General features: G+C 38.4%; 1 protein-coding gene across 1 annotated transcript in view; it reads left to right on the top strand.

Annotated features, from left to right (window-relative positions):
- Gabrg3 (gamma-aminobutyric acid type A receptor subunit gamma3) overlaps positions 1-26,801 on the top strand; it is a 581,822-nt gene that overhangs the window by 361,134 nt on the left and 193,887 nt on the right. The window contains exons 4-5 of the mRNA XM_034488056.2: positions 685-905; positions 2,514-2,596. Of these exons, the coding sequence (XP_034343947.1) occupies positions 685-905; positions 2,514-2,596 (304 nt within the window). The remainder of the gene's footprint in view (positions 1-684; positions 906-2,513; positions 2,597-26,801) is intronic.

Raw genomic sequence — 26,801 nt, 5'->3', positions numbered from 1 at the left:
TTTTCCTTCCTGTTCCAGGTGTGTTATTTGAGACGACTGTTGAATAATGTGTTATTTTATGAGCTAGTATTAATAAATTACCCAATCTCTCTGCTCAGCATTCAGGTTTCCATTTCATTCTCTCATTTATTTTTTATGCATTTAGGAAGGAGACATTCTTTTCCTCACTGTGTAGAGGATTGGCTCCGAGTTATCTTACTCCTTGTCACAGTTTAGATTTGCATAGGCTCTGCATCATGCCCTGAAATGTCTGCTGCTCCCTCCTACCTGGCTGAATGTTTACTGCAATTTAATGTTGATAAAAAATGCATCAAGGATTTCATCATACACTTTGCTGATGATATTTATTAATGTTTGGTGGATGTGACTATGTCAAGACACATGGTGTATCAGTTCCAAAGGAAGAAGTGAGGGAGTGAGAATGTGGAGGAAAACTAAACTTTTGACAAAGACTGTAAAGCATATTAAAATTCACTCTCCTTAAAACTCAGAAGCCCATGTAAACGGGATGCCTTCCTAGATGGAGGAAAGGATTCAGGAGCTGAACAAAGATCATCAATTCACCTACCCTGTTAATATCTCATAGATTTCAGGTTCCAGGGCACCTGCCAGTCTCCTTTCCCATGCTGAAAGTCTTTTCAGATTGACTATAGATTAAGGGAAAGTATCTTTTCTCTATTTCAGGAATACCAAATTGATATATTTTTTGCTCAAACCTGGACAGACAGTCGCCTTCGATTCAACAGCACAATGAAAATACTTACTTTGAACAGCAACATGGTGGGCTTGATATGGATCCCAGACACCATCTTTCGAAACTCTAAAACAGCAGAAGCTCACTGGATCACCACACCCAATCAGCTCCTCAGAATCTGGAATGATGGAAAAATCCTTTACACATTAAGGTAAAATGTCATATAGCTCTTTTAAGCTATATGTCAGTATAGTTTTTTAAACTGTCTATTAATGAAATCTCAGCTAGTATTTTCTGCTGCTATACCAACAACCCAGGAAACAGAAACTAAGGGGAATAGATCTATTCATGGCTGGACTTATGAAAAACAAAGGACCTTTCTGTCTCAAATATTCATCTGCTTGGTTCAGGGATCCAAAATGCTTTCATGGAATACAAAGGATTACAGTAAAAACCCAAATGGGAAATCCCAGCTGGCCTGATGTTCTCTCCAGAGAGCTGTCTCCCACTCCTCTTTCAATGTCTCTGTGGACTTCCTGGGACCTTGACTTCAAAAGAAAGGAATTTCTTTATCTAGACAAACATTACTCTTCTGCAGGTTAGGTCATGGGAGTTAAGGAAAGACGGGCCTTAAAAAGATCTTTCCTTCAAACTCAGAAACACACGTGAAAGGTCTGTTTCCTAAAAAGAAGGCAAAAGAATTAAGGACCAGGACAAAGGTGGTCAGTTCACGTACTCTGTTGCAGGTTTCAGGTTCCTATGTACCTGCCTGTCTCTTCCATGGCTGAAAGACCTTTCAGACTGACAACCGGTTAAAGGAGATCAGCTTCCTTTGACAGCACTGCTTTTCCAAAACTCCCTTAGGCTTTCTTTGTAGCTTCTAAAGTTCTCCTTCATTCCATATTCATTATAGAGATTTTAATTATGAGACATTATGGCACGGAGGAGAAATTGTGATTCCTAACACTAAATTTTCCATAGCACCAGTAGACACATACCGACATCAAAATGCGAAGGCAATATCAAAGTCCAAGGGAAGTAAATTTCCAAACAGGGACCAACAGAAAGAACAATAAAGAGCCACAGCAGGGACGTTTGGTGATGAAATGGGCTGAGAAAGACAAAATTTGTAACAGGATTCTCATCCATCATAAAGGGCTAGGAAGGAGACTCAGAAAAGAAGCTGATTCTGAGCAAAACAGTACTGAGCCTAGCTAGTCCTAGATTATAAGAATGTTGACACACAGGGAACATAAAATGTGTTCATATAGAAGAACTGCCACCTGCCTGGGGCAATGGAGAGAGAAGTCCAAGAAAGAAATGTCATGAAAATAGATGGATTTGGCTTAATACCTGTGTGGACCAACATACTAGTTTCAAGTGGAAGGATGTTATTAGAGCAAATTGAATCAGTGGATTGGAAAACAACAACAGCCACAGTTTCTTTTCCCTCCTGTGACTTGGCTTGTGTTTCTAGGCACCACTAGAGTTTTACTAGAATTTTCTCTACTATCCTCAGTTCAAAGAAAAACAGAATATCAGAGTAAGAAAGCAACCAAAAAATAATAAAATGAATAAATAAAAATTAAAATAATAATAATAATGAAAATAATAATAATAATAAATAATAATAATATAAAGAAAGTAACCAAAGGGCCCCAATGAGTGAAGCAGAGTGATGGGGCAACACTGTGTCCTGGCATGGGACAACACTATCCTGGCATTACTGTCCTCCAAGCCTGCTGTTCGATGACTCATCTACCTGAAAGGTCTTGGCTATGCTGTTGCTGGTCTCAAATGATGCCGATCTCTTTTGCAGGCTCACCATCAATGCAGAATGCCAGCTGCAACTGCATAACTTCCCCATGGATGCACATGCCTGCCCCTTGACCTTCTCTAGCTGTGAGTACTCAGGGGATCTGCACCTGGATGGGAGCTTTGGGGCTGGATCTGGCTGGGCTGGGTCTGCTTGTCAGTGTACAGCCCTATTCTTGGTGGCACTGTTATTAAACAACCAGAGAAAAGCAGTAACAGATGCAGCTTTTGCTATCAGGATGGTTTCACTCTAGACTTCATTACACAGAACATTGCAAAATAACAATATGTTATTTTGTTTTCTTTTCCATTTTGTGTGTATGTCGGGTTTTTTTTGTAACTTTGATTAAGGAGTGACAGTGTTATTGATGACTACACTGAGAGGTTAATGGTAAGTTCATTTCACAAGAAGACCAATTATGCCTATGTTTTAGAATCGTTTGTCACTTTTTTAAAGATTTAATACTTAAAGATTTGGTTTTTAATGAAGAAGGTCAGATCTTCACTTTGAATGTACTTGTATTTCTCCTGGAACAGATGGTGATTGATTTAGATGATTTCTAACACTAAGTACATTGAGTACATACACAAGGAAATACCAAATATCAGATGCATTTGTAACTTTATGAAGCTTTTGAGTAAAGGTCAATATGGAAATGCACCTATTGAATTTATGGTGGTTTATTTTAAATGTAGTAATTGCAAGTACTTTTATATGTCTACATGACTTACAAACATTTTAAAAAAAACTTTATTGCCTTTCTTTAAAACCGAGTATAAACCATCCTTGGCAAATCTGCGAGTGTCTCAGTCAGACAGACTGTGGAATCAGGGAACAAACACACTTTAGAATTGGTTTTACATTCAGAGCAATCCAAGATGCAGCATGGAATTGCACTGACCTCCTAGACTTGGTTAAAAAAATAATTTCATGTAAAGATCAATTAATAACTTGCTTACTGTGTTTGTTGATGGCACAAATGGCTGGTGCCCAGAACTTGAATGTGCATGTCTCTGGTGTGGTCAACTTACACAGAGATCCCTTTGGGAACTTGTTCTCTGTATTTAACAGTCAGAGAATAGCCAACTCTTCTGCAGTCTTGTGAGGTTTTTTTGGGCATCTGTAGTCACATAGCATAATTCTGAATGATTTGTACAGGCCATATTTATCACTAGCAAGCTGCTTCTCCTGTTCTTTCCAATATGTTGACATGCTCTAAATGCATCTATTGAGTGTGTAAGTTAAGTTGATAATTTATACTACCAGCCTTTCCATTTGTTCCTTTTTCTAACTAATCTCCTACTCAATTTTGTATTTCTTTATCAAGTTTTGAATGGCTTCTATTTTGGAAAATTTTCAAAAATATTCGTCTCTGTTAGACACATTTAATTAGTTGCTGAGTCATTTGCTAATTTGAATTAATGTTTCCTAGGAACTCTTCTAAGAATTGCTTCATGACTTTTATTGAAAAGTAATGCTTTTACTTTCTAAGCAAGCACTGAACTGAACTACACTTACACCCATCTTTATATTTGTGCAAGTGATTCCCATTCCCTAGTCAATGGTAATTATTGATCTGGCTTTTATCACTAGACCTTAGGTGACTGGCCCAGAACTTCCTCGTTAAGAGTCTGACCTCTTTTACTCAACAGGATGTCGTTTTGAGTCATACATGTTGGCACATTAGTTAGTAGTTCATTTTTCTATCACTTTAAAGTTTAAGCCTGAAAAGCTGGGTTACACATATGGTGTGAACTTAATTCTATACATTTTTTTTTTTTTGAAATTTTAGGCTCCAGAGTATACATTCCTAGGCTAGGAAAGCACTTTTACTCTTACATTCCTTCTCAGGCAAGTAAGGATAGCAGTCTCCTTTCAGAGCGTCCTCCAAGTGACCTCCAGCTGAGGGGTTTTGCCTCTGGAATCCTATTTTTTGCCAAGGCCTGGCCTAGGTCCTGGTCTTGTTCCTTGCCTGGGTGGAATCCTCAGGCTTCCAGTGGAAGCCAACACAGATGGCAGTGCCTGAGTACTCTCGATTGGGCATCCCGTTAACATTCCGGCTTCTTCCTCTGTCAGTTTCTCTTACACCCTCTTGCTTTCAAAACCTGGTTAACTATTTTGCAAAATTATTTAAGGCTTCCGTTCCAGAACAGGATTGTTTATTCATGACATTTGCTCTATTTCCAGAGAGAAAACAGAAGTAAAATAATTGTAATCTGTATAAAGGATCTATCTCTGTGTACATTGTTTGGATGTTGTTGCCCAGAGTTACCAGAGAGAACTATGTGGATGCAGCAGCCTGGGGAACTATATACTAAAAGATTTTTTTAAAATTGCATGTTGCTTTCTCAGTATCCAAAGGTACAAAAAAATTTAGTGTAATCATCATAAGAAACATTGGACTTTGTGTGTGTGTGTGTGTGTGTGTGTGTGTGTGTGTGTGTGTGTGTGTGTGTTATGGGTATAGAGAGAAGCAACAAGTGTGTAGAGTCACACTTCTATCCTTTCTTTACATGAATTCCTTTATTCACTGATTAATCACACCAATCCTCTGTGTATCTCCATTGCAACTTAAGAATAAAACAAATGTTATAAAGAGTCATTTGACCAAGGGTGATATGCAAAGGGAAAATAAGCACATAAAGAACTTACAAATCATTGATGGTTAGTAAATGTAAGTTAAAATCAGGAAGAACTATCGCTTCAAACAATTAGAATGGCTGAAATACAGAGCAGTGGTAAGAAGATAGAAGACACTTGACATTCTGTTGATGGGGATATAATATGGCAAATTATAGAGCGCAATTTAGAAGTTTCTTTCAAAGCTAGAACTGTATTAGATGAACTAGATAGTGCATAGACATTGACCCCTGACAAAGTGTATAGTCATGTAATCATGAAAACCTACATATGGATATTCATAAAGACATATCTATGGAAATTTATGAGGACCTACCTCGGGATATTCAGAACACTATTGCTTTTCTTGCTTGGAGACAGACACTCTGTGTACCCCAAGTCTGTCTTGAATTCCAGTCTTCCTCAGCTTCTCAGTGCGGGCACTACAGGCATAAGCCATCTTGTCCAGCTGTAACTGATCCCTCATGCCTGTCAGTACATGAGGGTAAACACCCATATGCTTGTCAAAGCATGAATTGGTGAGAAAGTTGCTCTTAGATTCTTGAGCTGGACACTTAGCAGCTGTACTACCACAGAATTTAAGCTGAATGCAAATCCTCAAAGCTCGCTCACGTGTGGTACTAAGTCTGCTTGAAGTGACTAGAAAGTGAAGAAAACTGCAGAAACACCAATAGGACCAAAATATTCTTTGTTGAAGAACAAATATATATGGCCTCATGCATGGGATTTCAAACATATCGGCTGTAATAACCAAGACAGTGCACTGATATTGTTTGAAAAATACATGTACAAATAATGGAATGGAGGTGAGAGTCCTGAAATTTAGAAAGTACATTGATGTTTAATTAATATTTGAAAACAGTACCACTATAATTCAGTTGGGAAGGATGGCCTTTCCTACCCATACTATTGAGATGCTGGCATATGTATGTGCCATAGAATGAAGCTGCACTCCAAAACCAAGCTAAGCACCCCTTGGGATATAACAAGTGTGGGTCCTGTGACTGTGAGTTAGCTGACGATGGGTTAGCAAGGAGCCAGAAGTACAAATAACAAAGGAAAAAATAGACAAAGCGAGTGCTGCTGTGTTGAAAACTGTCACACCTCAAAGGACACGATCAAGATAGTGAAAGGTCAGCCTCCAGGAAAAAGAGATGGCTGTATGTCATCCATCTGAAATCTCATTCAGTAGGGCAGCTGCATGCCTGGGGGAAATGGCATCTGGTTAGTCATCCCAGGTACACTGCTCTGCTGTTATGAGAAATTTTTCTAAAGGAAGGAAATACATTAACCCATTGTTGGCTGGAAATAAATTTTCCCCTCTATAGCAGTTAATCTCACATTTATCAAAGTTGTCCGACTATTACATATATAGTGTTTTCCTCCTAAGTGTACTTCAAGAAGGAGAGACACATGTGGGAAAGTAGCAAATGTCAGTTGGCATTCAAGATTCGCTTCCAGGAGGCAACAGGGACTGATAAGGACGGTGACAAACTAAATATTACAACTATGAGGCAGTTGCTCTTCAGTGTTAACCAGTTCCAGCTACAACAGTGAGATTGCATCCACTAGGAATGCTAGGAACCACACGTACTAATGTTTCATTAATGTGTCTGCCTCGATATGAGCTGAACAAAGATGATGAAACAAACATGCTGATGTGCATGGGGAAAGCTCAAGAGGCCTCGAGCACAAAGAACTAGGAAGAAGGACTGGAGAGAGAGAGAGAGAGAGAAAGAGAGAGAGAGAGAGAGAGAGAGAGAGAGAGAGAGAGAGAGAGAGAGAGAGAAACAGTCTTCTCCAGAGAAAGGCATCATGCCAACTGGTTATCCAATACCAAGTGGTCAGCCTTGAAAAGACACAAGTAACGATATACAGAGCAGGTTGCATTTACATATATAGGAATATATGTGTGGATATGTGTGTGAATACACATATATACATGTACAAATATGTATTTAGCAATAATTAATGAAAAGAGGCTAGAAATTTGAAAGAACAAGGATGGATATATTGGAGGTTTGAGTGGAAGAAAGGGAACAGGAAAATGATAGAATTAATTTCAAAATATATAACTTCAAATCACAATAACTTCAAAAAATTGAAAGAATTAAGGTTAAAAGTATTTTGCCAGATAAATTTAATTTTTAAAAGAATATTATATTCTGAGGTTTTCTAGGAATGCTTTCAGTATTTGTTTTTGGCTTTTATTTATTTATTTACACTACAGATTTTATTTCTTATCCCCCACTCACCCTCTGACTGTTCCACATCCCATACCTCCCCCCCACACCCCTGTTTCCATGCGGATGTCTTCACCACCCACCACCCACCACCCACCACCCACCACCCACCACCCACCACCCACCACCCACCACCCACAACAGACCTCTGAATTCCCTGTGGCCTCCAGTCTCTTGATGGTTAGGTGTATCTTCTCTGACTAAACCTAGACCCAGCAGTCCTCTGCTGTTTGGGGCCTTATATCACCTGGTGTATGCTGCCTGGTTGGTGGTCCAGTGTTTGAGAGATTTCAGGGGTCCAGGTTAATTGAGACTGCTGGTCCTCCTACAGGATTGCCCTCCTCAGCTTCTTCCAGCCTTTCCATAATTCAACCACAGGGGTCAGCAGCTTCTGTCCATTGGTTGGTTGCAAATATCTGCATCTGACTCTTTCAGCTGCTTGTTGGGTCTTCCGGAGGGCAGTCATGATAGGTCCATTTTGTGAGCACTCCATAGCCTTAGTAATAGTGTCAGGCCTTGGGATCCCCCCTTGAGCTGGATCCCACTTTGCACCTGTCACTGAACCTTCTTTTCCTCAGGATCCTCTCCATTTCCATCCCTGCAGCTCTTTCAGACAGAGACAATTATGGGTCAGAGTTTTGACTATGGAATGGCAACCCCCCTCCCTCACTTGATGCCCTATCTCCCTGCCAGAGGTGGGCTCTATAAGCTCCCTCTCTCTACTGTTGGGCACTTATCTAAGGTCTCTCCCTTTGAGTCCTGAGAGTCCCAGGTCTCTGGTGCATTCTGGAGAGTCCCCCAAACCTCCTACCTCCTGAAGTTGCGTGTTTCCATTCTTTCTGCTGGCACTCAGGGCTTCAGTTCTTTTCCCTCACCCAATATCAGATCAATCAGGTTCCCCTGTCTTCCAGCGCCCCCCCCCCCCGCAACCCCTGTCCACTTTCCCTCCCTCTCCACTTGTGATTGTTTTCTTCTCTCTCCCACTTGGGAATCAAGAGTCCTCACTTGGGCCCTTCAGCTTGTTGAGCTTTGTGAGTTCTGTGGACTGTATCTTGGGTATTCTATACATTTTTTTGACTGATAACCACTTATTAAATTCAGTATTTTTAAAAACGTGATAAATGTAGGAATATTCAATACAGAACTGCACCATTTCAAGCATAAGAACCAGGCTTACTCTACACTCTCTGCTGGTCAGGCACTCTCAATTCACTCTCGGAGATGTATCATGGCCTCCTAACTTCTGCCTCCTCATGTCCAGACTTACATTTCTCATTCTTTCACAATATCTCTCAGGCGAGTGCTACCCATTAAACATAAGCTGCAAGCCATAGGTTTGCTCTGAGATAGTCTAAGTTAGAGACAAGTGAAGTCAGCTTTAACACTACATTTTATTCACCTCACCTACATAAAACATTATTGATATGGAATTAGCATGAAAACATTGATATATTTTAATATACAAGAACAAGATATGTTATTAAAAAATATTGGAAATCAGACCCTATACCACTGACCCATACCCTGCTCCCTATAAGGGTTGTCCAGAAATGAGAGTCACCTCTATAGTCTTCCCTCAAAGAGAGTTGGTCTAGGAATGAACCAACATACCATTGCACAGTAATGGCATGACTCCATGTCAACTAACAATATTTCAGTTTTTCTTTAGCCTATGCTTGGCTCAGGCTGACAGGTTGTGAGAGAACAGTCTGACATCGATACAACTGTCACCAAACAAGCTATATAGTTTCAAACCTGTTTGTTTTAACATCACTTCTTAATTTTAATTTTTTTAATTCCTCCCTGGAATATGCCATAGCTCAGTGTTTTGTGATACATCTATGAGACTGGTCTTGATTAACTTTAAAGCAATCCACATAAACCCACATAAAGGTTCATGTTTATAAATGTGGTTAATCTAAGTCTCACAGACCTGCAGAAAGCCTTTTGATTCTGTTTGCTAGGTCCCTGTATCCTATATTACTAGTGGAATTCAGGTTAATGGAATGAAGGTGGTGTGTTCAAGGCAGAGCCATGGAACAGTGCTTTTGTATCATGGTAAATGAGATATTTTACTAAGTATGATAGTTACATACTAAATGAAGATACCCCTTAATATCCACAGAGACTTGCTTGAAACCACTCCTCCCAAGAAATCAAACACTGTGCTGCTCAAACCTCTCATATGTGGCACAGGAGTGGCACAGCAGCACAGCTTATCACTTCTCATTCTTTGAGTTTCTCTAGATCACTTCTTAGTACCCAGTGAGGTGGGCCATCAGACAGGTTGTGGTTCCTAGCAAGTGGGATCTCCCTCCCATGCTAACTGAACTGGGAAGGAGAGAACAGATGCTCTTTGAAAACTCTTCCTCTACAGTAGAGGAATTAACCATGAAATAGCAAATGATACCCCATGTCAGCAGATGCCCTTTATCCTGGAAAGTAAATGCTCAGGTAAGAAGAAAGACATATTCCTTCCATAAAATAGACTATCTTTCAAGCAGGGTGTACACCAGTATCACAGACTGCCAGACAAGTAGAGACATGGTAGAGTCCGATGGCCCTGTGTGTGAGGACCAAGGTACTACCCAGGTTTCCTATTAAGAATCAGACTAATCCAATCTGAACTGTGGGAGATGTAGCCTCAGCCATCAGCTCTGTTTGTCTGCCTCACTCAAAACTGGGTTTCTGGTCATTCCCGATCTCCTTCTGTTCCTGCCATGCTATCCTTGCAGATGTGTATCCCTATCTGATATGTCATTCCAGCTTCAGTGAACAGACATGCTTGTGTCATGGCTGAGAACTCTGGTGCCTGCAAATCCTCTCAGGCACATGAGCCTTGTTGGATAAAATGGCAACTGAGCCCATTGTGAAAGTCTTACTGAAGGTTTGTTGCATTCTCTACCCTACAAGATCTTCTTATGTAGTCCGCCACAGCCATGCAGTCCCTTGGGGGAAATCCAACTATAGCATAGAAGCTGTCAGTGTCAGTCATACTCACCCCTGTGTATAGCACATATGTCTTCATTGTTGTCTACTGTAGGAACCTGTAAGGACTTTTTCTAACACAAGTTCCAGGCATCATGGCCTAACTTCCTGCCTTCTGCCCTCTAATAGGAGAGGGACATTAAAGAGATTTTGACTGGTAAGGAAAGTTTCCTAACTTAAAGTACCAGCTGTGTGTGCTCAAATTAGGGATTTTAAAATGCCACTCTTTCCTCTTTGTCACTGATACCTTCTTCTTCTTCCACATAGTATGTTCGAGAAAGAGAAGTTTTGTTGGGCCCTATTTTGGCCCTGGTTTGGGCCTTGTGGACAAACCCAAGCCTGACTATCTCAGTCACTTCTGTATTGGGGTGACTCGGCAAGACCTGATTGCCCCTACCTCTGTTCCACTTTGCTAATGTAGAGTTTTGCTATTGGCCTTGTCAGTCACCACATACCCTCCATCACCCTTCCCCGCCTCCTATGTCATCTCACTCCACCAAAAAAAAAAAAAAAAAAGAAAAAGAAAAAAAAAAACCCTCCCTATGCTCTGAGTTTAAAGTGAGAGGCTGAAGCAATAAAGTTGAGTTCCTGGTTTGACAAGACTCCCAGCCTGGTGTGGTTTTTTTGAGCTATCAACACTCATCATCCCACTCAGCCCCAGAGAGACCCAGAAGACTAGGACGACTCTCCTCTTGCCTGGACCTAGCAGTAAGGAGCCAGCAAAGTTTTACCTGTAATATCAACTACAGAAGCAGAGCTGTGATTGGCATTCTGCTCTCCATAAAAGTGATGACCAGAAGGAAACACTGAGCCATGGCATTACCAAGATATTTAATCCATCAGCATCAAACACTGCAGAATTAGCCAACTCAGAAAGCATTCATGTTTCTCATGTTCCATAAAACAAAGACTAAAGTCTATTTTAAAAGTCACCCAGATCTTCAGCGGGCAGCAAAAGCCAGAATTTGTACAAGTTCCCTGGGATACAGTGAACAGACACCTTCTTCCAGGCAAATCCAAACTGAGTGCTGAGAATTCCTGGGGAAAATAGGGAGAAAATAAGTTGCTTGTGTCTCTTAGAGTTTTCAGAGTTTTAGTGGCCATTGAAAAATTTTAAAAACAGACACTGAGCAATATAGGATTTTCTGTTTAGTGAGAGGCATGGAAAGAGTGAATAGTGAGGAAATGAAGTTTTTAGTTCATGTGCCTAGAGGACCCTTAAACCACTGGATAGGAAGCAGCCAGGACTCCCTTGGAACATGGACTCTCAGTGTTCTTGTTCTCTTTTTATGTGCGCTTTTCCAGAAAGAACTTAATTAGTGTGATAGAAAAGGAAAGGATGGAAGAGGTTGAACCACAGCTTAGATTACAGATGGGAAACATGGTTTTGCCTTTCTAATTCTTTATAGGTTTTGTCCTTTATTCCTTGCTCCTTTTACTTTATCAAAAATCTTAACAGGAAATGTTGTAAAGTAAAAATGGGTAATCTCCAGCTACCTGCTGCTTTCCCCTGGGTTTTCTGTTTATAATGTATGTATTTTCGAAAATACAATGAAACATTACCTGAAATAAAGGTGTAACCAGAAGAGTGTCAGAGGACCTAATTATGATATCAGTGCTCTTAGGAAAGCCCTCTGTTTCCATCTGTGTGTTACCAAGTGCCTCTAGAAAGTTCAAGAAACCACTTGTGCTACACGATCTCATAATCAGTCATTTCCTGCTCACAAATTACCCTGGTGGCTTAAATTTTCTTCCTGGAGACATGAGATTGTCTGGGTACATTCCCTTTGGCCAAGAACAGTGCTGGGATTAAATGCATCCGAACAGCACACTGTTTTAAAGGCCCCTGATGATGATGGTCTCAACTGTTGGTATTATCAGGGGAGGATCAGGAAATCAAAATTAAATTCACCTATAAGATAAGCATACATTTCACAGGGCACACCTCTGCTCTAGTCAACTGCTTTTTTTGTTGAAAATTTAAAATATATATACTATTGTTCTATGCTTGATATCTTAGTCATTTGTAACAGTGTTCAAGCTGGAGAAACCATTAGGAAAATACCACTGTTATTGCAATGATGTCACAGATGCCTGAGAAAGTTGGCTGGCTTTCAAAGTTTTCAAAGTAATTAACTGTGGAGAGAAGTAATTGTTAGTAAATCTCCAAGTTAGCATGTGTGGCCTGGCTGCTGCCTTGAAACAGACTCCGAATATTTCCCGCCCTCCTGACTAGATGACCTGATCCAGGAATAGTGCCACTCAGTAGCTAGAGAGCACCACCAGTCCTTACTTCTCCACATGAATTTTCTGTCAGTCTGCAAGAAAACAGCCTGATGCACCCCCTAACTGATGCAAAAGCTGAGCTTATGGACAGAAAGTGAACCTGCTACCAGCTCACAGAGCTCCTATGTCGTGGAGAATCACTATGAGCTCAGATCCTGCTTCTCTAAGCCCACCATTTACTTTATTATGCCAGCCTTTTTGTCAGGGCATGTATTAGATAAGATAAACCAATGCCAAGGCCAATGAGCTCATGTAGGGCTTTCTAGAATGTGCTTTCATCTTCACTCCTACTCTTGCCACTGCCTCCTTTAGGAATGAACATAAAAGGACAGCCATGCAGGGATAGTCATTGCTACTCCTATGTCTCTTCTTGAGATAGGAAGGAAACTGAAGAAGGCGAGGATCTTCAGATCCCTGGGACTTGATAAGAAACTGTCCCATCTTTCCTGGGAAAAAGAGACCAATTCTCCACCAAAGTAGCATGGCCATTTGTAATTGTGGTTTTTGTTTTTGCTTTAAACAGATTATCAAATTATCCTTCTTGGAGCTTCTCCCTCTGTGTAGTCCTTGCTTCCTTAAATAAGAAGGGTGGGTGGGCAGTTGTTCCTTGTGTCCTTATTCATAAGGTGCCACCTGAGCCAGTGTTCCTGCCTCACTGGCAATTACACCATAGTCTGTGCTCTTGAGTTGAACACTGTCTGCTTCGTACTGAAAATCTATTTTAGTAGAAGTCAAGAACAATGCCAGGATGACAAGCAAGGTGACATGTAGCAAGCAATAATCACAAATTACCTTGAAGATAGTTTCTTTTGTCTTTTTAAAAAAAAGAACTTATTTTTTTGTTTGTTTTTGACACTACAGTTTAATTACATTTCCTCTTTCCCTTTTTTCCTTCCAAATACTTGATACACCCTTGGCCACCCTCCTTCGAATTTATGTCCTCTTTTTTTCATTAATTGTCATTGCATATATGTATTTGTACATGCATATATATTCCTAAATAGAGCCTTTTCAGTCCATATAATGTTATTCGTATGTATATATTCAGGGCTGACTAGTTAGCCCTGGACACTCAATAGATGTGCTCTTTTCTAGAAACAAGCACCTCTCCTCTTTCCAGCTTTACTCAGTTGCCTGTACCTCTTGGTCTAATGTTGAGGCCCCATAGGCTTTTCTCCATGCAGTTTGGCATGTTCTTTGCTGTCATGCTTGTTCAGCTCCTCTATGGACAGTCATTGGTAGGGATTTATGTGTGGGGATTCTGATGTTACTAGGAAACATAACCTCACAACCAGCTTCTTGATCCTTACATTTCTTCTTCCACAATATTCCCTGAGCCTTTGTTGTATAGACAGTTTCATAGATGTATATATCCATTGGGAGTGAGCTCCACAACTCTATATTTTGATTGGTTGTGATTTTCTCTAATGTTCTCCAAGTGTCGCAGAGAAAAGTTTGTTTTTTTGTTTGTTTGTTTGTTTTTGTTTTATGATGGGGTGAAAATTACACTTATCAGTGGGTATAAGGACAAATATTTATAAATTATTTTTAGAAATTATACTATCTTAGAAAGTTAGTGATTTTAGATTCTCCTAAAATAAACATGATTTCACTAACATTGAAATCATGGTTTCCAGTATCAGGTATAGCATCTATTTTTGAGTGAATCTGAAGTCCAATTAGAGAACAAGTAACCTCTTGAGACCCAAGAATATTATCAATGTCCATACCATGGGATGACTGCCAAAGACACTGGGAGGCGTGTCATGGAGCATGAGCCTGAGCCTACATGATGAGCTGTGTATACTGCAGGTTGCATAGCTGGATCAGTGGAGTTGCTCAAGCCCTTTGGGAACTAGAAGATTATTAGTTAATCTCAGATGTCTGACACTGAGCTTTTTATACTGTTGGCCTTTGGTTTTGCTTTCCTTGGGTAGTAACTCTGTCTTCCCTCTTAGAATAAGAAATATGTAAATTATTTCAGATTTTACAGGAGCTCATAGTTGGGAGATTTTTGACTTTTAAAGAGATGTTAGATATTTTAAAGAAACTAAAGTTTTAAAGTGTTTGAAGGTTTTATTGTAAGATTATGGGTCTTTTAAAAGTTATATTATTTTATATTGAGATATTTATGTTAACAGTAGATATTGGGGATAACTCATAAAAGAAAGGTTATTGGCTTATAAGTGATGATGCTTGTGTCCCAAGTTGATGATGGGTCAGTTGTGCTGCTAAGTTTTCTCAACATGACACAAACCAAGGTCATATTCAGAAAGCAAACAGTAAACATTGTTTTATTCTTTAATCTCCTCTTCTTTCTTAAAGGCCTAATTTCTTAGTGCCATTACCTTATCTGACAGTTCATAGTTAGATATGGAAACAAGACAACGGTATTTACCAAGAGCTTTGCTTTCAATGCATCAGAAGAAGCTGCCATAGCACTAGCCCACTCCTGAATTGATGCACCCAACATAGTAGAGTGCAAAAGCTGCAGAGAGCAAAGACCCTGCTACCTTCTCTGAAGTTATATACTATACTAGGGATTTTGATGAGCTACGAACACCTCAGATGAACCGGTGTTTTGCTGTCAATTTACCAGCATGGGATGATGTAAATGAGAAATCTGTAAACTAAATCATGTCCCCTGCTGGGTGTTGAACCCTTATTATAACAGGGAAGAGTGCCTGTCAGTACATTCTGATTATAAATGGTTATTTTTTTTTTTTTTGGTGCATTTAGTCAATATTTTCAAGAAAGTTTCTTTATGTTGCTTTGTAGAGATCAGAAAGTCTGCTCTGAGTTTTTAAACACATTCACAGTAGGTGTTTAATAGCTATTTATTATGTGTAGGTGGCTACCCAAGACACAACACCTGTATTAATAGCTCGGGAAGATATGCTTAGGCAGTGACTCTTTTGGGAGAATGACAGTTGTCTAAGCATGTGGCTAGCTGCTTAAGAGAACATAGTTCATTATCTGTGCAGCGTTCTTACATCCTCAAGTTCTTGTCACTTTTTAAAGTGAAGAAAATAACAAAATAAGAAAATGCAATTGAATGTGTGTGTGTGTGTGTGTGTGTGTGTGTGTGTGTGTGTGTGTGTGCGCGTGCATGTGTTTTATTGGCTGTCACTATGTGAGAACAAAGTCCCAGTAATCTAGGTATGACATTTTGTTAATGACTGTGCAGGGACCTAGTGGGATATATAAAAGTACCTCCTGTACCCATCCCCTTACTTTTAGACACTTTGTCATTCTTTGGTGATTGAAATGTGGTTTGTCTTTCTTTGTTGACTGAAGTCTGGAAGCGACAAATGACTGTAATCATTTTCAATCCTTTTCCTGGATTCATGCCATCAAGCCCAATACGTTGTGAAAGGTGCTCAGATTTGGAAGAATGGAAATGGAGATAGGGATCACTTCCTTTTAGGGTCTCATAAGCATGTCCAGTGGAGTGTTAGTATTAGTGTTTCTAGAAACACCAATAAGTGTGGGGTCCTAGGCAATCATCTTATGGATACTTCTGATCTGTTCTACAAGAATGAGGAACAGCATGGGTCCTCTCAAGTTATTAGATCTGATCACTCTTGTGTGAGTACATGTGAAGTAAGGAGGCCTTAGGGCCTCATTTAGATGAAGAATGTCTCTAAAACTTAACATTTAGCAAGATGAATTGATGAAATGTTTTCATTCTTGTAGCTATTGTATAGACCTTGGAGGTAAAAGAAAATTGTGCTATTCACCATGTATCTAATGGAGCTCATTCTGAACGAGCTCAAATGAACCTAATGGAGGTTCGTTGAGAAGTTGCATTGCTTCCATCAAATGAATCTGTCATATGTGAGAGGAACAGAGAGAGAAAAGGAAAAAAAAGTTTCATTGTAGTGAAAAGTTAGCAGTAGACAGAAATTAATATCTGAAAAGTTCTCTTAAATTGGATATGTTACAACTGTTAACCTTTGTAATGGTATATAATTTTAATTAAAATTTTAAGTAATTGTTATTAATTAAATTTCTTTTTTTGACAAGTTCAGACATGTATGTAATACATTATAATCACTCTCATTCCCTCCCCTTCTCTCATCTCCCTCCCAACCCTTCAACCGTCCTCCCCCAGACACGTCCCCTCCCCATATTCACATATTTCTGTATTGCTTTGTAACCCACTTAGCTTAACCAGAGTCATCAGTGTGAAAATAGCTATGAAACTATCCAATGGAGCCTGGGAATTCACCAGTAAGTACAATTCTGAGAATACTAATTCTCTTTCCTCCAAAATCTTTCAGGAGCCAACACATCAGCAGAGATGGGTAGGACCCCATGGGCACCCCTGCCATCTATTACTGGTTGTTAACACATATAGTTTTGTGTATATTTAGTGTAGAAAACCACAGCTACTATGCATTCATAATTGTTATGGGTGTGTCATTTCCAGAAGTATTTGGCCACTACCTTTCTCTCTGTTTTTTGACTCTTACATTCTTTGGGCACCTTCTGTGATAGTTCCTGAGTTTTATAAATACTGTAATTATATTGGAGCATAAAACCACCCCATCCAGAACCTTGAACAGCAAAGAGTCTCTGAATTCAGTGCTATTCATTGTAAAAAAGAAGCCCATATGAGGCTGTGTGTAACATTTGTCCATCCACATGTGTAAATATAGATGTTCAGAAAGTATTGTGTAAATTTAGCTAATAAATAGTATTCAGTTTGCCCTTAAGGCCTATGGTCTTTCCAGCCATGAGTTTCTGACCAGTTTTACAGTACAAAGCATAAAATACCTTCTGTAGTGTGGAACTCAAATCCACTCAGAGAGCACTAGTTACCTCTATGGTAATTGTGGCAATATTGCACCAGTAACTATATTTTGCCTGGTGACATGATATTGTCGTTCTTAGGATTCACAGCTGGGTAAAGCACTAATGCCTGTTCCTTCCCAGAAGTCTAAGCAACACTTTCTTGTATTATATAACATGGGATTCCAGCTTAGTTTTTGCTGTTTGCTCTGTATCTTGCAAGCAAGGGGTCTTCAACAATAGGATCTTATAAACAAAGAAAGAATCAATAGAGCTTTACTTAGGGTTTTATGATTTTACCATCAATCACATTTTTATATACTTTCCACTACAGTAAAGAACTAACTTATGATAGAGTTGAAATGCTGTCATATAAATAACTTTATCCTTTCCTCATTATTTCTTAGCATTAGCTTCTCTTGGTTACCTTTCTAAATGTTTATACTACACACACACACACACACACACACACACACAAACCCACACAAACACATATACATTTAATTTATATTTGTAATAAGCTTACAAAATAGTACATTTCCACATTTTTAATATGGTAATTTTTGTTAACCGTCCTCTTATCTCTGTCTACTGCCATCCATTCTTATTGTCTTATTTACTATTAAATGGAGACATTTTAAAATATAGATTTATTAATTCACTTTAAATGATAAAATTCTATCTAAATAATATAGTTTAATAAAAATAACTATATTCTTAAAACTGGTTAGAACAATGACACTGATTTACATCAGTGATTTTTTTTTGCAGATGTCTCTATTGTTGGCTTAGTGAAGGATAAATGGATTTCATACTATGTCTATATTCAATCTATTATGATATGCAAATTTTGTTGAACTAAAACGTGCATGAAATGAAAACTTTTTAAATTATTAGTTAGTTGATCTTGATATCATAAAAGTCATAACTAGGAGCCCCTTACTATATTAAACTTGAAGCTGTATCAAGGAACTACTCATATACTCTGTCCTTACCTTGCTTGTCAATTCCATCCTGAAGAATAGCTTTTACACAGGCATGATTTTCTATCATCCATCTGTCCTTTGAAAAAAACACTGGTTCATAGAGTTATTCAGGTCATGTAAAAGTTAACACTATGCCATACAGATACATTTGTTAATATTCCTTGTCAATCTGTTAAAGTGTTTAAGAGTTGGGAACCAGTAAGCTTCCTAATGGTAGGTTTGTGTTTTGAATTTTCAATATCTGTTTGAAATCTCCATGTTTTGTATTGGTAAAACCATTGTCTTCCCATATTGTCACATTCCATTTTTTGTTACATAAAGTGGCTGCCCATATTTAGAGATGATCCTGGTATGTTGCTCTTACAAGTAGAAGTGCCATTTCAGGGGCAGGACATTTTCTTTCATCTTGAACTTCAGGTCAATTACTAAGAAATGCCATCTCAGGTCTTGTACTGATGAAACAGACACTTGAGACTGAACAATATATAAAGACCATTTTCACTCTGGATGGTGAGAAGTACAAAGTTAAGGTTTGGTATTATGTGAGAAAAGAAGGCAGAAGTCAAAACAGTAAGAGACTAAGCTTGTGCCCCTTCATCATGGACACCACCCACTGCTAGGTGCAGAAAGCTTGCATCCTCAAGACCTTTTATCATGCACATCACTCATTCCTGGTGCAGAGCTTGCTGGCTCCAGCACTACTCACCGCATCTCACCACCTAGCACTGTCACACTGAGAATAAATTTTCCAAAATGCACTGTGAGGGATACACTTAAACCAAAACAGACATTAATCATTTTCTCTAATTCCTTTGACAAGGCTCTTCAGAGAGACACACTGTTAGGGAAAGGGTCTTTTTCCAAATTCTTGTCAACATTATCTTGCTAAAAACATACAGAGTCAGAATACTGAAGGAAATATAGGACGAAGAGCTACTGTTGGCATCTGACTATCTGAAAGACAAGCACCTTCTGCATCCGTCCCCATGGGAGCTGTGCCTCGATGCTGCTATTCCTGCCTCATTTCACTGAGATCCAAAAAAAGAAACAGTGTAGGAGAAGGGATGCATGGCACAAAAACATGGATAAACACAAAGACTGCAAAAAGGAAACACTGCATGAGAAAGAATTTGCCTCCTGGTCAGACATATCTCTCATTTAAAAAATGACATCTTTTACTCATAGAGACTTTCATACAGCATATATTCACCATATACAGCCATCACTAACTCCCGCCAAGTTCACCTTGTGTCCCTATCCCATATCTATCCCAACTTTATCTTCTCTTTTTCCTTTTAGTTTTCTTTTTTCTTTTTTGTTCATTGGATATTTTATTTATTTACATTTCAGATATTATCCTCTTTCCCCTCCCTAGAACCTTCCTATTTCATCCCCCCTCCCCCTTTTCACTTTTATACCATTTTAATTACCCGCAAGTATTAAGGTCAGTTCTGGGTTGAGGGTCTAGCAATACAATAGATGCAAATAGTCAAGGAACAAGCAAGACAATAAACACATATAGTCAAAGAACAAGCAAGGCAATAAACAAAATTCTGTGAACACTTCCGTGATCACTATTAATAATTCTAGGAGTACAGTTAGTACTGTCTATGGACATATGAATGAGGAATTATCTGCTCAAGCATGGGCAACTTACCAGTAGCTACTTCCTCCATCAGTAGCCACCAACTGCCAATTCTTCCTCCAACAGGGGTATAACTTTGGGGCTTTCTTTACCATTCATGCTGGAAATTAGGCTGGGGAAATCTAGCACAGATATCCATAGGTGCTATACGCTGATGCATGAAACAGCCATGCTATATCCAAATGTTAACATTTCATAGCACTTTCCCCCATCTGCAGGTTTTCATGTTCTTTCTACTTCTCCTTCTGCAAAGCACAATGAGCCTAGGATGGGGTGAGATTGGTAGATGACCCATCCACAGCTGAGCATTTAGGTTATTTATACTTGGAACTGGGCAATTAGAAGTCTCTGCATTAACCATTATCCATTGCAAAAATGGAGCTTCTCTGATTAAAGTTGTGAACAGTGGAAATCTATGTGAATAAAAATAAGTATTTAGAATATGGTTTGACTACATGGCCACTTAACAAAACAACAGTAAGTTACCCACTTAGGCCTATGGTCTCTCACACCATGACCATTTGACCAGGTTTATAATCCCAGGAACAAAATCTCCAAAGCAGGCTTCATACCCACATAGAAAAGTGGTTGTTTAACCCTATACTATGTCATAATTACATCTGTGGGAACATCTTCCCAACATCTGTTTTAGTGTGTGGAATGGACTCCAAAACAGGAGAAGTCTATTGATGTCCTTTCTTTTCCAGAAGCCTACATTTCACCTTATAGCAGGGTGAAGTCTGGTCATTCTAGAAGGATTTCACTGTGTCCCACATTCAAGGTGAATGGTGAATTCAACACAATCAAAATAATGTATGTTTTTGGAGACAGAGTATCTCTTTGTAGTCCTAGTTATCATGGAACTCACAATGCAGACCAGGCTGATGTCAAACTGACAGAGATCCACCTGCATCTACTTTTCAGTACTTGGATTAAAGACCTGCTCTACCATTACCAGTCAAGTTATAATTATTTAACATATTACTATGGCAGGCAATCAAAAGCAATAGCAGTAGCCTATGTTGTTTTGGTTGTTTCTAATTTCCCCAAGGTAAATAACTTATGGAGAGATATCTCATGCCTGGAACTGAGATTTATTAACATATATCTTCTGGGAGAATTGTCCAGCTTTGTACACCTGCTCAAACTTTCTTTTCAAGTATATCTTCTCCTCTCTTCATCTTCTCAGTCCCTATGCCCACGTAACCCTTTAACCGAGAGTATATAACCCCTCTTACTTCATGTTATCTGTGTTGTACTACCCCTGTAAAACCTATTAATCAATGGGGAAAATTAATTGTTATGTTTCATGAAAATAAGGAGTCATTGCTATTTTAAGTCATTATTTTAAACCATCCCCTTGTGCTTAACAAGTGTAACAGAAAAATATACATTGAAGAATAAATAAATGAGTATGATATTTGGAGTTAACTTCAACATAGTCCAGATGAGCTGAAAGCCAGTGAAACAAGGTTGGTCAGGAGTTGATTTTTTCTAAAATGCTCAGAGGGAATCAAGAATCAATGTTCAGAGGAAATCAGGGAGCACATTATGCCTTTTCTTTTTCCCGACATACCATTGAAGACTCCCATCTTAAAAGACATTTGACAAACAACTTTAGGTAACCCATAATTTTAATCCCAGCATGAAAACCTAAGAAGGAAAAGAATCATGAGTTTTAGGCAAGCCTGAACTATACAGTAACACCCAAGAAAACAAAACAAAACAAACCCAAACCACCATCATCTTTTTATTATTTTGATATATAATAATGTCAAAGGGCCTGGTTGCCACATGTCCTGAAAGTATGTTGATTACATGCCCACAAGAGCCAGCTCTGTGCAAATTGTACAGGTTCAACTTCCCTTGGGAGTCTGGCCCAGTATAACTGTGATGTGTTGAGCTTTATTGCACAATGAGGACCAAGGCAGGAAAGGAATTAGTTTGGGCCATTAAAGGAAGACATACTCCTGACAGGAGCTACAGTGACACCTACTGGTATCTTACATGCTATGCTTTCTGTATGAATATTGTTTGATTAGAACTATGGACAAACGTACTTCAATCAAATGTGAGCAGGAAGCAAGCAGGTGTCCGTATCCTAATATCTAACAAAACAAACTTCAAACTGAAACCAAACAAAAGAGTTAAAGACACTTTTTTCTACCAAAAGAGTTAAGGAGAGACACGTTGTTCTACTCAAGGGAACAGTTAGCCAAGAAGATATTATGTTCATAAACACACATGCACCATGCACACAGGCACACACCAAACTCTAGTATATCTAATTTCATAAAAATATACTACTGGATTTAAAAACACAAATTGATATCAACCTATTAATTGTTGGTGATTTCAATATCCCACCTTCTTCAACAGACAGGTCACCAAGGCCCATGAGAAACGTCAGAATTAAATGGCATCATACATCAAATGGACTTGCAAGACATCTATAAAATATTCCTAACAAACACATCAAGAATGCACACTCTAGTCAGCAGCACATAGAAGCTTCTCTGAAACAGACCACATCCTGGGACACAAAACGAGTCTTTACAAATTCTAAAAGATTGAAGTTGCTCCCTGTATCCTATCTGAATGCAGTGCAATAAAACCTAAAAGTGACAGAAAATTAATCTATGGTAAGTACACAAATTCATGAAGATTAAACAATTTATTACTGAATGTTAAATGGGGCAGAGATGAAAGCAGGAAATAAAAATGATTTCCTGAAATTAAATGAAAATAAAATAAAACAAAACCTCTGGGATACACTGAAAGCAGGCCTGTGAGGGAAGTCTATAGCCCTGAGTGCCTGCATTAAAAACTAAGAATGATCACAAACAAAAGACTTAATGTTGTAACTCAAAACATTTGGGAAGAAATTCAAACCAATTGATGGGAAGAAATAATAAAAATTCAGAGCAGAAATTATTGAAATAGAAACAAAGACAGTACAAACAATCTAACAGCTATTCTTTCTGTTTTCTTTCTTTCTTTTTGTTTTTCTTTACTTTTTTTGAGAAAACAAGATTGACAATCCCTTCACACAATAACCAAAAAAAGGAAAAAAACCCACATTTAGAGAATCAGAAATACTGTTTAAAATATTACACCAGGCACAAACATACACACAAAATTTCAGAGTATTATAAGGGACTATTTAAAAATCTTGTACTCCATTAAACAAAAGGAAAACTAAATAAAATGGATGAGTTTCTAGATTTGGCCAAAGCATTAAACTTAAACCAAGAAGTTAATGACCTAAACAAACATATAACGAATAAGAAGATTGAAATAGTAACAAAAAGCCTTTCAGTTAAAAAAAAAAAAAGTCCAGGACCAGATGGATTCATGGCATAATTCTAACAGACTTTTAAAGAACTACAGCTGATCCTTCTTAAGCTATTCAAAAAATACTAAGAGAGTATTGTCAAACTCCCTCTATGAAGCCAGTATCATTCTAATACAAAAGCCAGATAAAGACAGACAGAAAAGGAAAACCACAGGTCATGCACATAGATTTTAAAATGCATAATTTTAAATATTTTAAAATATTTTAAAACAGAATCCAGACATATATAAAAAGATTACCCATCAAGATCAAGTTGGCTTTATCCCTGGAATTCAGGGATGGTTCAGCATACCGAATAAACGAAATAAATGAACTTAAAAACAAAAGTTACATAATTATCTCAATGCATGCAGGAAAAGCCTTTGACAAAAACTGATGTATCTTCATGATAAAAGCTCTAGAGAAAATAGAGATGGAGGGATCATACCTCAACCCAATAAAATCTATACATGAGAAAACCACAGCCAACATCATTCTAAATGGAGAAAATCTCAGTACAACTTCACTAAAGTAAGGAATGAGAAAGAAATGTCCACTACCCCTATGCCTTTTCATCACTGTGCTTTAAGCACTAGCTGGAGCAGAAAGGCAAGGAAAAGAAACTACAGGGACAAAAATAGGTAAAGAAGGCAATGCAACCCTATTTTCAGATTACATAAGAGTTTCCAAAAAATACCTATAAATAATAAACAAATCCAGCAGTGTGGCAGGATACAGAATCAGTTGTACAAACCAATCACTTTTGTGTACATCAATAACAGATAGAGAAAGAAATCATGAGCACTCCCATTCACAATAGCCTCAAAGAAAATAAAATATCTAGGACTAAATCTAAACAAGAAAGAGAAGGATCTCTATAGTGTAACCCTTAAATATCTCAAGAAAGAGATAAAGACACTAGAAAATGGAAAGATACCTCATGCTTATGGCTTGGTAGAATTAATATTGTGAAAAATGGTCATTTTACCAAAAGCTATTTGCAATATAATCCCAATCAAAGTACACATTTGATTCTTCATAGAAACGAGAAACAAAATCTATTCTAAAATTATTATGGAACCACAAAAGACCCTGAATAGACCAAACAATCCTGAGCAAAAATCAGTGCTGGAGGGATTAAAATTCCAGGTCTCAAAATACGTTAGAGAGAAACAGTAGTTTAAAAAAAAACATGGTACTCACACAAGACAGACCTATAGACCAGTGGAACAAAATCAGAGTTCCTAGTAAGTAACTTTAGCCACTTAATATTTAACCAAGGTGCTAAACCATAAGCTAGACAAAAGAAAGCATCTTCAACAAATTGTGCTGAAAAAACTGGATGCCCATGTGCAGAAGAATGAAATTTAACCCATGTCTTATCTCCTTAGACAAAAACTAACTCGAAATGAATCAAAAACCTAACCCTGAAATACTGGAACTACTAGAAGAAAACTTAGGCAGTGCCCTACATGATATAGGTGTGGGAAGGGACTTCCTGAATAAGACTGCGTTCCTCTGAGAAATAAGATCAGCAATTGACAAGTAGGACTCCAAAATACTAAAATGCATATGTTCTGCTAAAGAAAAAAATCAGCTGGGTAAAGAAGCTTTGAAACATGCCCAAGGGACTTGACTTCTGACTCTACAGATAATTGCTCATTCACGTTCGTTTCTGTTCTAACCATACGTAGGAAATGGACACTACCTAAATCTCCTACCACTGATGAATGGATAATGAAATGTGGTACATATATGCTGCGGAATAGTATTCAGTATGAAGAAAAATTAAATCATAAAATTTGCACATAACCCAGAAAGATAGCATCTCATGTTCTCTCTTATTTAAGGCACTTAGCTCCAAGTTTTCAGAGTATTTGTGAGGATAGATCCTGGAGAATTGTAGAAACTAGGAATGTAAAAGAAGCCATTGCCAGTGTCAGAGGGTAGAGGAGCAGTTGAGAGGATTAAGGCAAGATACAAGTTACCTGATGGAGTAATGGGGAAAAAGGGGGGAGGGCTTTATTTAGAGAGTGATAGTGTCACAGTTTAAATGAGAATGGCCCACATAGGCTCATGTATTTAAAGCCTTTGGTTTCCAGTTGGGGAAACTGTTTAAGAAGGATTAGATGGTGTGGCCAAATGTTGTGTTCTGTTAATTAAAATGTATACAATTATTACAACAACAAAAAAGAAGTACACCTCGTAGGAAGAAGTCTTGGTGGTCCTTGCTTCTTTCTTTCCTTCCAAATGTGCAGAGCCTGTCTGGCCTGAGGCATACCCATCTTTGCAACAGGTGTCACAACCATAAGGTGTCAGACCGAGGTGACTCAAACCAGTAAAAGCTGGGAGAAGTTTGGTTGCTCGGTGGTTCCTGCTCTGGCAGCTGTGAGCCCCACCCCATTTTCCTGTCTCTTCAGCTAGCTTGGCAGAATAACCTATATTGTTTATGTATCTTTTTTATTGTTTGTTATTATTCCCCTCTCTCAGGTTTCTTTTGGCACTTTATTTAGCTTTAGTCAGACTTGAATGTTTCTTGCAAAGATTCATAACTACATTTAATTAGGCAAGGGAAATTTATTAGTTCTTCATTTTTACAAGTCATGAAATTAAGCATATAAATGATAGGATAAACAATACCATTACTCATTAGCCAGGGCTTTCCAAATTCTTCTTTGAAGCTGAGGAAAGAAGCATTTGCAATCCACCCCCGTGTTTAAAAATACACACACACACACACACACACACACACACACACAGTATGTATATGCTTCCATGCATAAGTGTGTGCATTGCCATCTTAATGCCTTTTTGAACCTTTCTATAGACATGGATAGGTAAGAATGTGTGTTTTAGGGAGTGTTTAATAGATAGCTCCTATTTTCATGTATCTTTATTGGAGCTACTTTCAGGCAGACATTTTCTGTAAGACAGATTCAAAGCAGAAAGTTATGTAAGCTGGAGAAGTCAAGCCAAAATTATCTGAATATCTTTTTTTAAACTACAAAGTTTCTCCAGCTGAAATCACACACACTTATTTCAAATGTGCTCCTCCTACTTCCTCCCCTTCCTCTTCCTCATCCATGTATGTATGTATGTATGTATGTATGTATGTATGTATATATGCATATATGTGTGTGTATGTGTATTTGTATATGTATGTATATATTGGTATATATTGGGTTGGGTTTTTTTTTCTTTTTTTTTTTCCTTCCAACGCGGCTGGATTCGAACTTGCGGGTAGAGAGAGAGCACAAAGGGCCCAGCGCCCTCTGCAGGCGGCCGCCTTACGTGCTGCGCCACCGCTGGTTCGCTATTGGGTTCTTTTCTTGTTGCTGTTATTACTCTTTTTCCTGTTTCTTTTTCATTATTTAA

Source organism: Arvicanthis niloticus, chromosome 1 (assembly GCF_011762505.2).
Source record: "Arvicanthis niloticus isolate mArvNil1 chromosome 1, mArvNil1.pat.X, whole genome shotgun sequence".
NCBI classification, from domain to species: Eukaryota; Metazoa; Chordata; class Mammalia; order Rodentia; family Muridae; genus Arvicanthis; species Arvicanthis niloticus.
Note: the sequence above shows the minus strand (reverse complement) of the source record. Positions and strands in the feature narration are given on the sequence as shown.